Source organism: Aquarana catesbeiana, linkage group LG05 (genome assembly GCF_042186555.1).
Source record: "Aquarana catesbeiana isolate 2022-GZ linkage group LG05, ASM4218655v1, whole genome shotgun sequence".
Taxonomy (NCBI): Eukaryota; Metazoa; Chordata; class Amphibia; order Anura; family Ranidae; genus Aquarana; species Aquarana catesbeiana.
In genome coordinates, this window is record NC_133328.1 from 625,959,597 (window position 1) to 625,974,985 (window position 15,389).

At 41.5% G+C, this 15,389-nt stretch overlaps 1 protein-coding gene across 1 annotated transcript in view; it reads right to left on the bottom strand.

The window, feature by feature from the left end:
- Nucleotides 1-15,389, bottom strand: part of COL22A1 (collagen type XXII alpha 1 chain) — a 424,543-nt gene that overhangs the window by 297,048 nt on the left and 112,106 nt on the right. Inside the window, exons 11-12 of the mRNA XM_073632290.1 lie at nt 11,629-11,667; nt 2,376-2,429 (exon numbers count right to left, since the gene is read on the bottom strand). Coding sequence (XP_073488391.1) covers nt 2,376-2,429; nt 11,629-11,667 — 93 coding nt within the window. The remainder of the gene's footprint in view (nt 1-2,375; nt 2,430-11,628; nt 11,668-15,389) is intronic.

The window sequence follows — 15,389 nt, forward strand, 5'->3', positions numbered from 1 at the left end:
TTATACTTACCTCCACTGTTCAGCTCGTTTTGCACAGAGTGGCCCCGAACCTGCTCTTCTGGGGTCCCTCAGCGACTGTCTCGGCTCCCCCCCCACAAGGACTCAACACCTTCATGCGAGCTCCCTCGCATGGTGTTGAGTGCTTACGGGCGCACTCCCGGGATACAGCCGGAGGCCATAGCCACTCACTGTATCACTCGGCCCCGCCCCCCTCGCGGTGCATCATTGGATGTGATTGACAGCAGCGCGAGCGAGTGGCTGCGCTGCTTTCAATCCATCCACTCTAGCCAATCAACGGCCAGGCTGAGCGGGGAAGAGGATGTCGGGGGTGAGCGCGGAACTTTCGAGGGGTCAGGTAAGTAAAACGGGGGCTGGGGGGGCCGGTATTGTCAGATGTTTTTTCACCTTAATGCATAGAATGCATTAAGGTGAAAAAACTTTTACCTTTACAAACCCTTTAAAGTTAGGTTTCGACTGGACTTCCACTTTAAGAATATTAATTAAAAGTGATCAATCTAAATTTTTGTTAGACATAACTGGAATTGTTTTGTGGCTATGTTGTTCAATGAGTGCATTTAAATGTGTGAACAGAATTAGCCAAAAGCCTCAGTAGCTTTAGTCTTAAGATGGCCAAATTGAGTTTTCATTCATTCCAAAATTTTAATGGAAAAACAGGAGATTTCTGTAAAATTTTGCAATTTAGGTAACATGAATTGGAGTCAATGGGGAAGGCAAAATGTTTTATCTTTTCTTAAGTATGTTTTTTTAAAGAGGAACTGCAGTAGGCTCACATAATCAGTGATAAAACATGTTTACCATTCTGAGGCTTTCCTCCAACCACGTTGCATATTATTTTATATATACTGTGATTCTGTACTTGCCAAATATGCTGAAGAAATCTCCCTCCACTGAGTCTGGCTGCAGCCATTTTAACTGTGGGCAGCTGAAGCTGCTGCCTGTTCACTTCCTGGATTTACACAGACACACACCTCCAGCTCATTGGCCCTCTTATAACTCATCCCCCCTAACTTCCTGGCAGACGCTCACGCGAGAGAGAGAGCTGTGCATGATGTCATAAGCCTAGGCTAATGACCAGACAAGAAACAGGAAGTGGGCTGTAAAGGTATTTACTGGCAGAAAAAAAAAATGTTTTACTATCCAAAGTTTAAAACAACAAGAGCAGAAGATTTAATAGATGGAAAGTTGAAAAAATGACAGAAGGTCCGCTTTAAGGATAATGGCTCTGTAGGGTTACAGAAACTCCTGGTTCTTGTGCCAAAAACAGCCTCAATGTATCTTTTTTTTTCCAACATAAAGTTAAACATTAAAAAAAATAATGTAAAGCAACAATACACACATAACTATTAATTACACAAAAAATGTCAAAAAACACAAATTAAAAAATACACTAAATTACATAAGCAAAGTTACCCAAAAAGCAAAATAAAAAAAAATACTTGTAAAAAAGATGAATAAGAGTAGATTTTTTTTTTAATTTTTTTTTTTTTTTGTGTAAATTTTGCCTAAGCAACTGATTAAACAAATCTGAGAACTCTGAAAGACAGAGAACTCAATGCCTGTTTTTTTAGGAAATAACACTGGTAGGTATCATCCCAGCAACTACAATAAAACTATTAGAAAAGCCCCTTTAGGGGATAAATGGGACTTTCAATATATCTCCTCAGTGTTGTGAATACAGCAAGTCATGAACCCGTGACAAAAAATTCAACGAAACACGTAGGCAGAAGCTTATGTATTTTGATCATTTAACCCCTTCTTGTGAGTCTAGGTTTCTAAAGATTGTATATTTGCATTCAATAAAAAAATGATGTAAAATGTTATGGGTTCATGATTTATGTACAACACTGGGAAGGTATTTATTTAGTCCCATTTATCCCCTAAAAGGGGCTTTTTTAGCAGTTCTGTTGAAACTGAGAACTTCTTTTTCAATATAGTTTCACCATTACACCGTGGTCTATGGCTAGCCATACTCATGGAAACCTCCACCACTTGCTTGGAGTACAGCTCTGCATCCTGCGGAAATCTCCCATTACAGTACCATGCAGTAATAATATACATTTGCATTTGTAGCTGGATCCAGTCTATATCGTATGAGAGTTTAGGTTGGACTTGACTACACGGACAATGTAAATAGTGCAAAGGAACTATTGGCTGTTAGGACTCTTGATGTTAGTACAAGGTAAAGTCTCAGTCATTTGCTTTTAAAATCCTTTCAGAATTCTAATCAACGCTAATTAAAGAGATTTTAGTTTCACTAAATACATATTTGTGCAGCATGAGAGCTGCGCTATAATAGCTTGGGTCTTGCAGATTGCATGTTCTCCTAAGAGCCATTACAATTTTCTTTTCATTACCTTTTCGCCTTTCTCTCCTCTTATTCCAGGAATGCCCGCTTTGCCTTCTTCTCCCTAAAACATACAATGATGAGAATCACATCTATAGTTGTTATTATTATTATTATTATACGCGATTTATATAGCGCCAACAGATTACGCAGCGCTTTACAATGTATAGGGGGGACAACACAATTACAGTACAGTTCAATACAAAAGGTACAGGAGGGCCCGGCTCATAGAGCTTACATTCTAAAGGGAGGGGGTGGTGGTACAAAAGGTAATAGCTGCAGAGAATGATTTAATGGGGGTGACTCGGGGACAGTTGTTATGTGGGTGTGGGATAGGCTTCCCTGAATAAATGAGTTTTCAGGAATCTCCTAAAGGTGGACAGGGTAGGGGCTGATCGGACATACTGGGGCAGGGAGTTCCAGAGGATGGGAGAGGCTCAGGAGAAGTCCTGAAGGCGAGCATGGGAGGAGGTAACAAGGGAGCTAGAGGGCAGCAGGTCCTGGGAGGAGCGGAGGGGGCGATTTGGGCGATATCTACAGATGAGGTTGGTGATGTAGCTGGGGGCGATGTTGTGGATGGCCTTGTATGTTATGGTTAGCATTGTGAATGTTATACGGTGGGGTAGGGGAAGCCAGTGAAGGGATTGGCAGAGAGGAGCAGCAGTCACGGATCGATTAGTGAGGTGTATTAGTCTAGCAGCAGCATTCATAATAGACTGAAGGGGGGATAGCCTGCTTAAGGGTAGGGCTTTAAGGACAGAGTTGCAGTAGTCAAGGAATGAATAAGTTGCTTTGTGGTGTCATTAGTCAGGAAGGGTCGAATTCTGGAGATGTTGCGGAGGTTAAGGCGGCAGGATTTAGCCAGTGATTGGATATGGGGGCTGAAGGAGAGGTCAGAGTCAAGGATTACACCCAGGACCCTGGCATGTGTGGAGGGACCAATGGTTGTGTTGTTGATATTAATGGTGAAGTCACAGGGGGGACCGTGAAGGAGGAAATATAACAAGCTCAGTTTTAGAAAAATTAAGTTTGAGGAAGTGGTGTGACATCCATACCGATATGTCATTCAGTAAGTTTGAGATCCGTGAGGAGATCGAGTGGGTGAGTTGAGGAGTGGAGAGATAGATCTGGGTGTCATCGGCATAGAGGTGATATTGGAAGCCATGGGAGGTTATCAACTGGCCCAGGGAAGAGGTATAGAGTGAGAATAGGAGTGGCCCAAGGACGGAGCCTTGGGGTACCCCAACAGAAAGAAGAAGGGGAGCGGAGGAGATAGAGTTATAAGTGACACTGAAAGTGCGCTGAGATAGGTAGGAGGAGAACCAGGATAATGCAGAATCACGGAGGCCAAGGGAGTGTAATTTGCTGAGGAGGAGCAGGTGGTCAACTGTGTCAAAGGAAGCAGAGAGGTTTAAAATATAGTGCACAATTTGCCTTCTAATATCACATATAGTCTGATTTTATCGTAGGCTTCAAATTGAAAACTGAAGAACAAAGTCATGTATATGTACATACAGTGGGTATCCCATCCATCACCCTCCAGGTTGGATTTGTTTTTCTAGGTTAAACCAGATTAAACCAGGGGAACTCTTTGGGTGTGTTGGTCCCCCCTATGCCTTGGGTCGTACTGATCCTTGCCAATTACTTCTGAATGATGCTGAGGCTGCTTGAAATAGTAGCAAAACATTGTCAACCTTACTGAACAGGTCCATTTGAATGTGACTATTAGCACTACTATGTGGCAAGGACAATGAATAGCAGTGAGGAGAGGTTCCAGATGAGTAGGGAAAGGATAGGGACATCCATCCTTCCTGGAAGGCTCTCATTCTGCTTCTTAAGACGGACGCTGTCGGCACATCCGAGGCCTGCTCTGCTACACATCTCTGTTACACCATGTGAGTGTTCCCATTGGGGTGCCTTCCCATCAGGCTTGTTGTGAACTTTAACGGTAATACAAGTTTTCTCTTTCTGCAACTGCAACTTCTGTTTACTTCCGCCCCACCACAAGCTGTTTGCCTGGAGTTCAGCTTTACGTTCTACTTTAGGAACATAGAGTTACACTTAGTTCCCTCCATAACACAGTCATCTTATAGCCCCAATGCGAAAATTGCTCTAAAGTGAAACTCTAGCCCATTTTTTTGGGAATAGCCTGGAAAAGGATTATAATCCCCCAGGTTTACGAGGTGTGTCTAAAAAGTTTGGTGAATGGTATCGTAAAACAAACAAAACAGAAGATACAAAAAAATTACCTTTATTGGCCTTCAAAATAATCTCACTCCTTCACAACACACTTTTGGCAACGTTCATAAAGCTTCTGGAAAGTGTCTAAGGTCCCTTTAGGAATCAACCGCTGTCACACATTCTTGGATTGCCGCCACATCCACAAAACTTGCGCCTTTCATGTTTTCTTGACCTTGGACTTTGCAGGCAACTCTTTTTGTTTTTTAGGGAAGAGACGGTGAACGCCATTTCATTGTTTGCCGCTTGGATCCCTTATCGAACTGGTAGCACCAGGTCTCATCCCCTGAGATGATGGTTCGCAGAAAGGATGGCTCCTGGTCACGCATGGTAATGAAATCTCCAGAGGTTTCCATCTGTTTTGCTCTCTGTTCGTCTGCCAACTTGTGCGGCACAAACCAGAAACAGATTTTCCGCTTACCCAAATCTTTGCGGGCGATGGTGTCCTTGCTAATGCCCAATTCCTCTGCTATCAATCATAGAGTAAGTCCCTGATCTCATGCCAGCATTTGTTGCACTCGCTCGATCATGTCTTGGGTTCTGCTTGTCGACGGCCAACCCGAACGTGGCTCATCCCCGTAAACACATTTTCTGCTCACGGCTTCCATCCCGTACACTTAAACCAACATTTCATGTGTCTCTGTCGCCATTTTCCCCAATTTGTAGCAGAACTTGATGTTTACTCGTTGCTGCATTGCACTGTGACCCTACCTCTCACACTGACTATGTTCTACTGCCCGCACTGGGTTTACCCTGCCGGTCACGTGTACTTAACACTAGGTGGCGCTTCTCAACGTGTCTCTGTAAAGTCATGTGCATGCGTGCGTACCTGACCCATGTTGCCGTTGAGATATCGGACCATTCACCAAATTTTTTAGACACTCCTCGTACATTACTGACTGTGTTCCCCCGGGCCAGAATTTTTAGTAGGTGGCTGGGACAGGAAACAAGAGTAGATCTCTCCAACGGAGGTACAGGCAGCAACCCTCTCACTATTTGTCATTGATAGTTAATTTAGGTTTGTACAGTGTGTTAATGCATGCGCATTATGGTGGTTGCCCATTGAAATGAATGGGCTGCTAATGCACCAAAAGATCCTAAAATTTGGTTCTTCTACAGATTTTGTAACACAGTGTACTACAACACACTGGTGCGTTGCTGTGTATCGTGGCACATTACATTACAAAATGAATGCCATTGCTACACAGCAACGCATTTCTTCCACAATGCATAAGTCTACACAGCCATAAAATTTGTAGGTTTTGCCTGGAGATCCACTTTACAGAGCCCCCCAAAAAAAAAAGAAACAAAATAAACGGCATTAATTACTTTAAAGGCATCAATATGGAACGGAAGCATCTCGGCATGAAACATCTTAAGCCCATTTATAAACAAAGACAACAATGTGAAGGATGAAACATCTTGAGATCATCAACATTATACTTTAAAAACCAAAAAAACGCTTCAAAAATTGTTTTATTTACAGTGTTTAATGTGAAGACGTCGCACACTTGATTGTGCCGCGCTTGTTTGATTTCCCTCGGGTGCAGTTTGCAAGTGGAACTATGTAACATGACTCATGTTGTTTAGAATCTCCGCCAACATTATGTAGCTGTTATTTGTGCCTCCGCCGACACATCAATCAATCGCTCCTTCTCCCAAATAAATCACTTTTGTAACTTTACGCTTAACATAATGTTCAGCGTAAACACCACTTTCCCTCTCTTATCTAATCGAAGGCTGATAATAATAAACTGCACAAAAAAAATGTCAGCCGGAATAAATAGGGCGGGGGGGGGGGGGGAGTTTGTGATTGTGTCAAAGCCGAAAAGTAAAAAATAAATGGCTATGCTCTTCAAAAACCAGGAGAGAAAGAAAGCCAAAGGAGGCTGTGAGACAACTTGTGTGATGTGTCAAAGTATCTCTTAAAATGAAGAAAACGCCAAATAGGTTTATCAGTTTGGATTTATAAAAGGGTGATGGTGACCTAATATTCAGATCTAGAAAATGGACGAGCATGACTCTATATGATTCAGGACCTTGAAGTATTCATTTAAAATACAAGCCCTGGCAGCCTTTGTGCCTATTACAAGGGAGGTGCCTTACAAAGAGGTGGGACAGCAATGAAAAGCAGGGGTGGGCTTTATAGATCAAGAGTCCTGATGGAACCACCTGGAGTCCATGTCAAGATGTTGGGATATACAGTATTTATGATGATTGACATCCTAACATGGACCTTGTCATCAGATCCCCATAAAATAGTAGACCTGACATGCAAAAAGCTGCTGGCACACAGTCTCTTTCTGTAGGGCTGGATGCTCAGTTTTCCTTTAGATTTTAGAGACTTTGAGACATGTACTCTTCATATACTGTATATCTATATATATATATCTATATATATAAATATATATATAGATATATATATATCTATCTATATATATATACACTATATTACCAAATATATTGGGATGCCTGCCTTTACACGCACATGCACATTAATAGCATCCCAGTCTTAGTCAGTAGGGTTCAATATTGGGTTGGCCCACCCTTTGCGGCTATAACAGCTTCAACTCTTCTGGGAAGGCTGTCCACAAGGTTTAGGAGTGTGTCTATGGGAATGTTTGACCATTCTTCCAGAAGCTTATTTGTGAGATCAGTCACTGATGTGGACCAGAAGGCCTGGCTCACAGTCTCCGCTCTAATTCATCCGAAAAGTGTTCTATTGGGTTGAGGTCAGGACTTAGTGCAGGCCAGTCAAGTTCCTCCACCCCAAATTCGCCCATTTCTTTATGGACCTTGCTTTGTGCACTGGTCCAAATCATTTGGTAGAGGTGGGGATTATGGTGTGGGATCGTTTTTCAGGGGTTGGGCTTGGCCCTTTAGTTCCAGTGAAGGGAACTCCTTAAAGGCATCAGCATACCAAGACATTTTGGACAATTTCATGCTCCCAACTTTGTGAGAACAGTTTGGGGATGGCCCCTTCCTGTTCCAACATAACTGTGCACCAGTGCACAAAGCAAGGTCCATAAAGACATGGATGAGAGAGTTTGGGGTGGAGGAACTTTACTGGTCTGACCTCAACCCGATAGTACACCTTTGGGATAAATAACAGTGGAGAAGCCTGACCTTCTCATCCAACATCAGTGCCTGACCTCACAAATGCACTTCTGGAAGAATGGTCAAACATTCCCATAGACACACTCCTAAACCTTGTGGACAGCCTTCCCAGAAGAGTTTAAGCTGGTATAGCTGCAAAGGGTGAGCCAACTCCAATATTGAACCCTATAGGCTAAGACTGGAATGCCATTAAAGTTGTGAGTGTAAAGGCAGGTGTCTCAATACTTTTGGTAATATAGTGTATATATACAGTGCTGTGAAAAAAATATTTGGCCCTTCATGATTTTTTTTTTGCATATTTTTCAAACTAAATGATTCAGATCATCAAACAAATTTTAATATTACACAAATATAACACGAATAAATACAAAATTATGTTTTTAAATAATGATTTGAATTATTACGGGAAAAAATCTGTCCAAACCTGCCTGGTCCTATGTGAAAAAGTAATTGCCCCCTCAACGTAGTAACTGCCTGTACCACCCTTGGCGATAACAACTGCAATCAAGCGTTTGCGATAACTTGCAATGAGTCTTTCACATTGCTGTGGATGAATTCTGGCCAACTCTTCTTTGCAAAATTGTTTTAATTCAGCCACATTGAAAGGTTTTCCAGCATGAACGGCCTGTTTAAGGTCATGCCACAGCATCTCAATCGGATTTAAGTCCAGACTTTGACTAGGGCACTCCAAAACCTTTATTTTGTTTTGTTTTTAGCCATTTAGAGGTGGACTTGCTGGTGTTGCTGCATAACCCAAGTGTGCTTGAGCTGGTGGTCAGGAACTGATGGCCGGACATTCCTCTTCAGGATTTTCTAGTAAAGCTCAGAATTCATGGGTCCATCAATTATGGCAAATCGTCCAGACCATCACACTACCACCACCATGTGTGACTGTTGGTATGATGTTCTTTTTATGAAATGCTGTGTTAGCTTTACACCAGATGTAACAGGATGCACACCTTCCAAAAAGTTCAACTTTTGTCTCATCGGTCCACAGAATATTTGTCCAAAGGTCTTGGGGGTAATCAAGATTTTTTTTGGCAAATGTGAGACGATTATTTGTGTTCTTTTTGGTCAGCAGTGACTTTGGTCTTGTAACTCTCCCATGAATGCCATCTTTGCCCAGTCTCTTTCTTATTATTGAATCATGAACACTGATCTTACCGGAGGCAAGTGAGGCCTGCAGTTCTTTAGATGTTGTTCTGGGTTCTTTTATAACCTTCTGGATGAGTCGTCATTGTACTCTTGGAGTCATTTTGGTAGGCTGGCCACACATGGGAAAGTTCACCATTGTTCCAAGTTATCTCCATTTGTGGATAATGTCTCTCACCATGGTTCTCTGACAAATGGCTTTGTAACCCTTTCCAGACCCTTTTCAGATAGATACATGTCAAATACTTTGTTTCTCATCTGTTCTTGAATTTCTTTAGATCGTCTTTGATATATATATAGTGGGGACAGAAAGTATTCAGACCCCCTTACATTTTTCACTCTTTGTTATATTGCAGCCATTTGCTAAAATCATTTAAGTTCATTTTTTTCCTCATTAATGTACACACAGCACCCCATATTGCCAGAAAAACACAGAATAGTTGACATTTTTGCAGATTTATTAAAAAAGAAAAACTGAAATATCACATGGTCCTAAGTATTCAGACCCTTTGCTGTGACACTCATATATTTTACTCAGGTGCTGTCCATTTCTTCTGAACATCATTGAGATGGTTCTACACCTTCATTTGAGTCCAGCTGTGTTTGATTATACTGATTGGACTTGATTAGGAAAGCCACACACCTGTCTATATAAGACCTTACAGCTCACAGTGCATGTCAGAGCAAATGAGAATCATGAGGTCAAAGGAACTGCCTCAAGAGCTCAGAGACAGAATTGTGGCAAGGCACAGATCTGGCCAAGGTTACTGATTCTGCTGCACTTAAGGTTCCTAAGAGCACAGTGGTCTCCATAATCCTTAAATGGAAGACGTTTGGGACGACCAGAACCCTTCCTAGAGCTGGCCGTCTGGCCAAACTGAGCTATCGGGGGAGAAGAGCCTTGGTGAGAGAGGTAAAGAAGAACCCAAAGATCACTGTGGCTGAGCTCCAGAGATGCATTCGGGAGATGGGATGAAGTTGTAGAAAGTCAACCATCACTGCAGCCCTCCACCAGTCGGGGCTTTATGGCACAGTGGCCCGAAGGAAGCCTCTCCTCAGTGCAAGACACATGAAAGCCCGCATGGAGTTTGCTAAAAAAAACACCTGAAGGACTCCAAGATAGTGAAAAATAAGATTCTCTGGTCTGATGAGACCAAGATAGAACTTTTTGGCCTTAATTCTAAGCGGTATGTGTGGAGAAAACCAGGCACTGCTCATCACCTGTTCAATACAGTCCCAACAGTGAAGCATGGTTGTGGCAGCATCATGCTGTGGGGGTGTTTTTCAGCTGCAGGGACAGTACGACTGGTTGCAATCAAGGGAAAGATGAATGCGGCCAAGAACAGGGATATCCTGGACGAAAAACCTTCTCCAGAGTGCTCAGGACCTCAGACTGGGCCCGAAGGTTTACCTTCCAACAAGACAATGACCCTAAGCACACAGCTAAAATAACAAAGGAGTGGCTTCACAACAACTCCATAACTGTTCTTGAATGGCCCAGCCAGAGCCCTGACTTAAACCTAATTGCGCATCTCTCATACCTGCTGTAATTCGAACATAATCAACCAGATTGATTTTAATTGTTAAAAAAATCAATGCTTTATATAAAATTTCTCTAATGTCATGCCACTTAAAGTCCCATGGGCATTTGTTTTGGTTGTGTATGTAGATAAAAAAGGATGGAGGCATAGCATTCTAGGCTATGTAGGGGGCTATGTTAATGTGGACCCACTGATTTAATCGTAGTGATTTCTGTAAAAGTTGGAGAGATCTAAATGAAAGGATGTGAGGTTTAAATAATAATATGAATTATATGGTGGATCTGGATCGTTTTATAGTCACCCTGGTGCTGTAATTGAACAGTGATGGTATTAATATATTTTTAAAATATTTTTAAAATATTCATAGGAGATTTTTGAAAAAGTGTTTCAAAAAGTTTAAAAAAGTTTTTTAAAAGAATTGACCTCCTTCCTGTATTTGGAAGTGAGGCTTGGTTCATATTCTGCTTCGTATATGGCTTTGCTTTCGGTTTCTTTCTTCCTGTAACTGAAAGCGAGGCTTGGTTATAATGTAGCTCTGTATAGAGCTTTGCAGTTGCCATCCGAGGCTCAGATCGGGGCGTGGTTAACCTTTATGGTATATTAAGCGGTAACGCAGTGCGCCGCCCGTGCCCCTGGACGACCTCAACATATGACAAAACGTGAGAGTAATGTCACCATTACTCTTGTGTTCTGGAAAGACAGGTTTTGTGTATGTGTGCCGGCCTACGCATACAAATTAGGGGGGTTTTATTTGCATCTTGTAAGTGCAACCTTTTTATTTATGTACAATAAGTTTTGCGATTTTACACTATGTGGAGCCTTTTCTTATTTGGGGAACTCCAATGATAATCGTGTTGGGACGATTGATGTGCCAACTTGGAACATCCTCTGAAGAACAACGGCCCTGGCTGGGTATGGAGCCACAAGTGTTTGTGACCTTTTGTAATGAGAGGTCCACATAATTTGGTAAGCAAGCCTTTCAGCTTTAGGTGGTGGGGTTGATGCACCGGATCACACTTCAAGGAGGTGGATGGTGGTGAAACTCACCTGGGATACTAGAATACATGACTTGTGGACTTTTTATGTTTTTTATGTTTTTTTTATGTTTATTTAAATAGTGCAACTTTATAAACATTTATAGCATTCTAGGCACCAGATCATAACCTTTTTGTTAATTCCTTTCCAAAAATGCCTTGAAGGATCAAAATGATTTACCTGGTCACCTTTGTCTCCTTTTGTTGCAATACTTCTACCCTGTGGAAAGAAAAACAGATATATTTAGCATTCATATTCCCAATATGTCTTTAAAATGTACCTCAAACCAATTTTTGGATAGTGTAGGGAAAGGTTGTCACTGGAACAGGAGGTGATGGAGAACCTCAGAAATAGGACACCTGTTCCAGCGACAACTGTTTAAGGGAGGGGGTTTACCCTTAGTTTGGAGAGATTCCTTGTTACAGCCTGTTTTGTTTCCAGGATAGGAGGTGAAGAGAGAGCTCCCCAAAAGGGTACAGCCAGCAAAAAGAGACTACTACCATCTCTACTCCCCCCCAAAAAAAAGAAATATTTGAAATGTTGGCTGTAGATACACTTTAAGTCCACCCACTATTACCTTAGTCTTGTTATACTTTATGAGTGGAAAGAGTTACTTTTTTCCACTTAACCACAAAGGGGTTTGTTCTTATCTACACCCTTCAACTCATTAACATTCAAGGAAGTGCTAAGGTCTATGTAAAGACTGAGTCCTTATCTGAGATCAGATGGGCAGAACTACACTGAGTGCTGGGGGGAGGTGATATCACATGTGGCCACACAATGGAAGAACTAGCTGTGCCAGCAACATTCCTAATAATAAGTCAGTGTTAGCATGAATACTCCCAGCAAAAGGCTCACATTTTAAAGCATCTTTTTAAACTGGGTATACACTAGTAGACTTTAAAATGAAAATTTTCGTTTTTAGAACGTCTGTTTGATTTTGTATTCATTAGTGCTGTGAAATCGGCATTCGTTTTTTAACCATAGTGATGAGAACATTCAAAGGAACAGGATGGAAAATGTTAACACCGTATGTGGATTTTGTTCAGGAAATTACATTATTGCAAAATCAAATGTTAAAAGCAAACAAATTTCGAAACAACATTCGCCAAGCCATGAAATGTATTGAGAATTTTCGTACAAATCTTCATTCAAATTTTTTAAAGGACTTTTTATTCGAAATTCGACTAGGTTATACCCAGCTTTAGATCTCGAAGAAATTATTAATTGCCCCCACAAGGGATATCTCGAAAAGCATGATACTCAAAAATCAGAATATAACATTGTCAAAAAAAAATTCAAAAGAATAAAAATAGTTTAAAAGATTTAAATATATGTTATATTCTGATTTTTGCTTACTGAGATTATTCTTTTCGGGATATCTCTAGTGGGGTATTTATTAACTTCTTGAGTTTATTGGAGAGTTTTATTTATTTTTTTTTTTTTTTAGATGATAGTATTTTTCCAGCCAAATGACCTCTTAATGGTTTTACACCCTTCATGACCAGACTATTTTTTGCTATTATTTTAACCGCCAATTGCTTGGTCATGTAACATTGTATGCAAATGAAATTTATATCATTTTTTTCACACAAACAGCCGGTTAGCCCGAAAATCGGCTGGGGTACCGACATTGCGGGATCCCTGGACAGGTAAGTGTCCCAATATTAAAAGTCAGCAGCTACAGTATTTGTAGCTGCTGATTTTTAGACTTTTTATTATTTCGATGGGGGGGGGGGTGTAACTCCGCTTTAACTAGCAGCATCATCCCTTATTAGTCAAAATACTAGTAGGATAATTGAAGGGTGTGGTTTTATAGGTGCAAGACTCTTGAGTACACAAACTACTGCTAAGATGAAACAACTTTATTTACACTCTAATGCCGCGTACACACGGTCGGACTTTTCATCTACAAAAGTCCAACGGACGCCGACGGACTAAAGCTGGCTGGTAATCCGATCGTGTGTGGGCTTCTCCGGACTTTCAGCAGACTTTTTCAGCCTCAAATCCGACGGACTTTAGATTTGAAACATGCTTCAAATCTTTACGTCGTAACTACGACGGACCCCGAAATCCGCTCGTCTGTGTGCTAGTCCGACGGACAAAAACCCATGCTAGGGCAGCTATTGGCTACTGGCTATGAACTTCCTTATTTTAGTCCGGTGTACGTCATCACGTACGAATCCGTCGGACTTTTGTGTGGTCGTGTGTAGGCAAGTCCGTTCGTTAGAAAGTCTGCTGCAAGTCCGCCGAAAGTCCGCCGGAAGTCCGCCGGAAGTCTGTCGGACAGGCTGTCGGACTTTTGTAGACGAAAAGTCCGACCGTGTGTACGCGGCATAAGTCCCTGTACACACCATAGGATTTTCCGACAACAAAATCCATGTTTTTTTCCGACGGATGTTGGCTCAAACTTGTCTTGCATACACACGGTCACACAAATCTTGTCGGAAATTCCGAACGTCAAGAACGCGGTGACGTACAACATGTACGACGTGCCAAGAAAAATGAAGTTCAATAGCCAGTGTGGCTCTTCTGCTTTTTTTCCGAGCATGCGTGGAAATTTGTGCGTCGGAATTGTGTACACACGATCGGAATTTCCGACAACGAATTTTGTTGTTGGAAAATTTGAGATCCAGATCTCCAAATTTGTGTGACGGAAATTCCAATGGAAAATGTCCGATGGAGCCTACACGCGGTCGGAATTTCCGACAACAAGCTCCTATCGAACATTTTCCGTCAGAAAATCCAATCGTGTGTACGGGGCATAAGGGGGGCGCAGCGTTGGTCCCGACCTTCCTGTTTGGGGGTTCCTGAGGTGTTAGTAGGCAAACTGTGTTCTTTTCCTTTTTTCATTCTCCCGACCTCAGCATTCCTGACACACAGCTGGGGGGGTCAAGATCTGATGGGACCTATGCTTACCTTGTGGGTTTGATTGTGCATATTAATGTTTGATTATGATTTCTGTATATTCTAGTCTGTTGACTTTTTGATTCTTGGTATGTCTTTCCCTTTTTATTTAGTACCCCCTACACGCACTTCCTGAAGAAGCCAGGATGACGAAACATGTAGAAGAATAAGCGTGAAGGGATTTTGCTTTTAGTTGTTATACACCATCACATGGTTAAATTAACGCATTAATGTTTTTAATGAATTGTGTAAATAGATATGTCATTTTAACAGTAGTTTGTGTACTCAAGAGCCTTGCACCTTTAAAATCCCACCCTTAACTTCTCCCACTAGTATTGGTACCCCTTACATGTTGTTATTGCCCTTTGTGTCTCCTGCGGGGTAATTACCGGTATCCTCTGTATTTGTCCTGGTGTCCACTGTCATGATATGGTGATAGGAAAACCAACATTGTGAGTGGTCACCAGAACACGAAAAAAAAGGAAATCTTCCAAAAGGGACATTAGTCCTGGTGACATCTTTCCAAAAGGGGAGATTAACCTCACATGAGATTTCCTCCCATTTCCTGTTGTTTTTTTCAGAACAGGAAGTGAAGGGAACAAACAGTAGTTTTAACCATGTCCAACTTTAACCATAATAGAACACAAAAGTTTTGATTTTAGGCATACTGTAAGTATGTGTACACCATCACTCCCTATACTATGTGTAATAAATATTAGCCAACTAGAGACAAGCTCAAGGTTCAGTCCAAACACAGATTCAGACTGAACTTTGGCTGTTCAGGCATTCAAACACTGAACATCATGCATAATAGAGGTATTACTTCCACTATTACACATGACAGCCTCCTGCTGTAAACGCTTGTTAAGAACCGCTCCAAAGGCCCCCCAAAATTCATAGCAGATCCATGGAGGAGTCTGTGGGCTGTTTAAAAAAAAAAAAGAAGCCGCAATGAAATGTCATTTTTGAAAAAAAAAAAAAATTAGCTGGAAATATGATGTCTTTTTGTTTTTTAAATTAAGCCGGCAATGAAA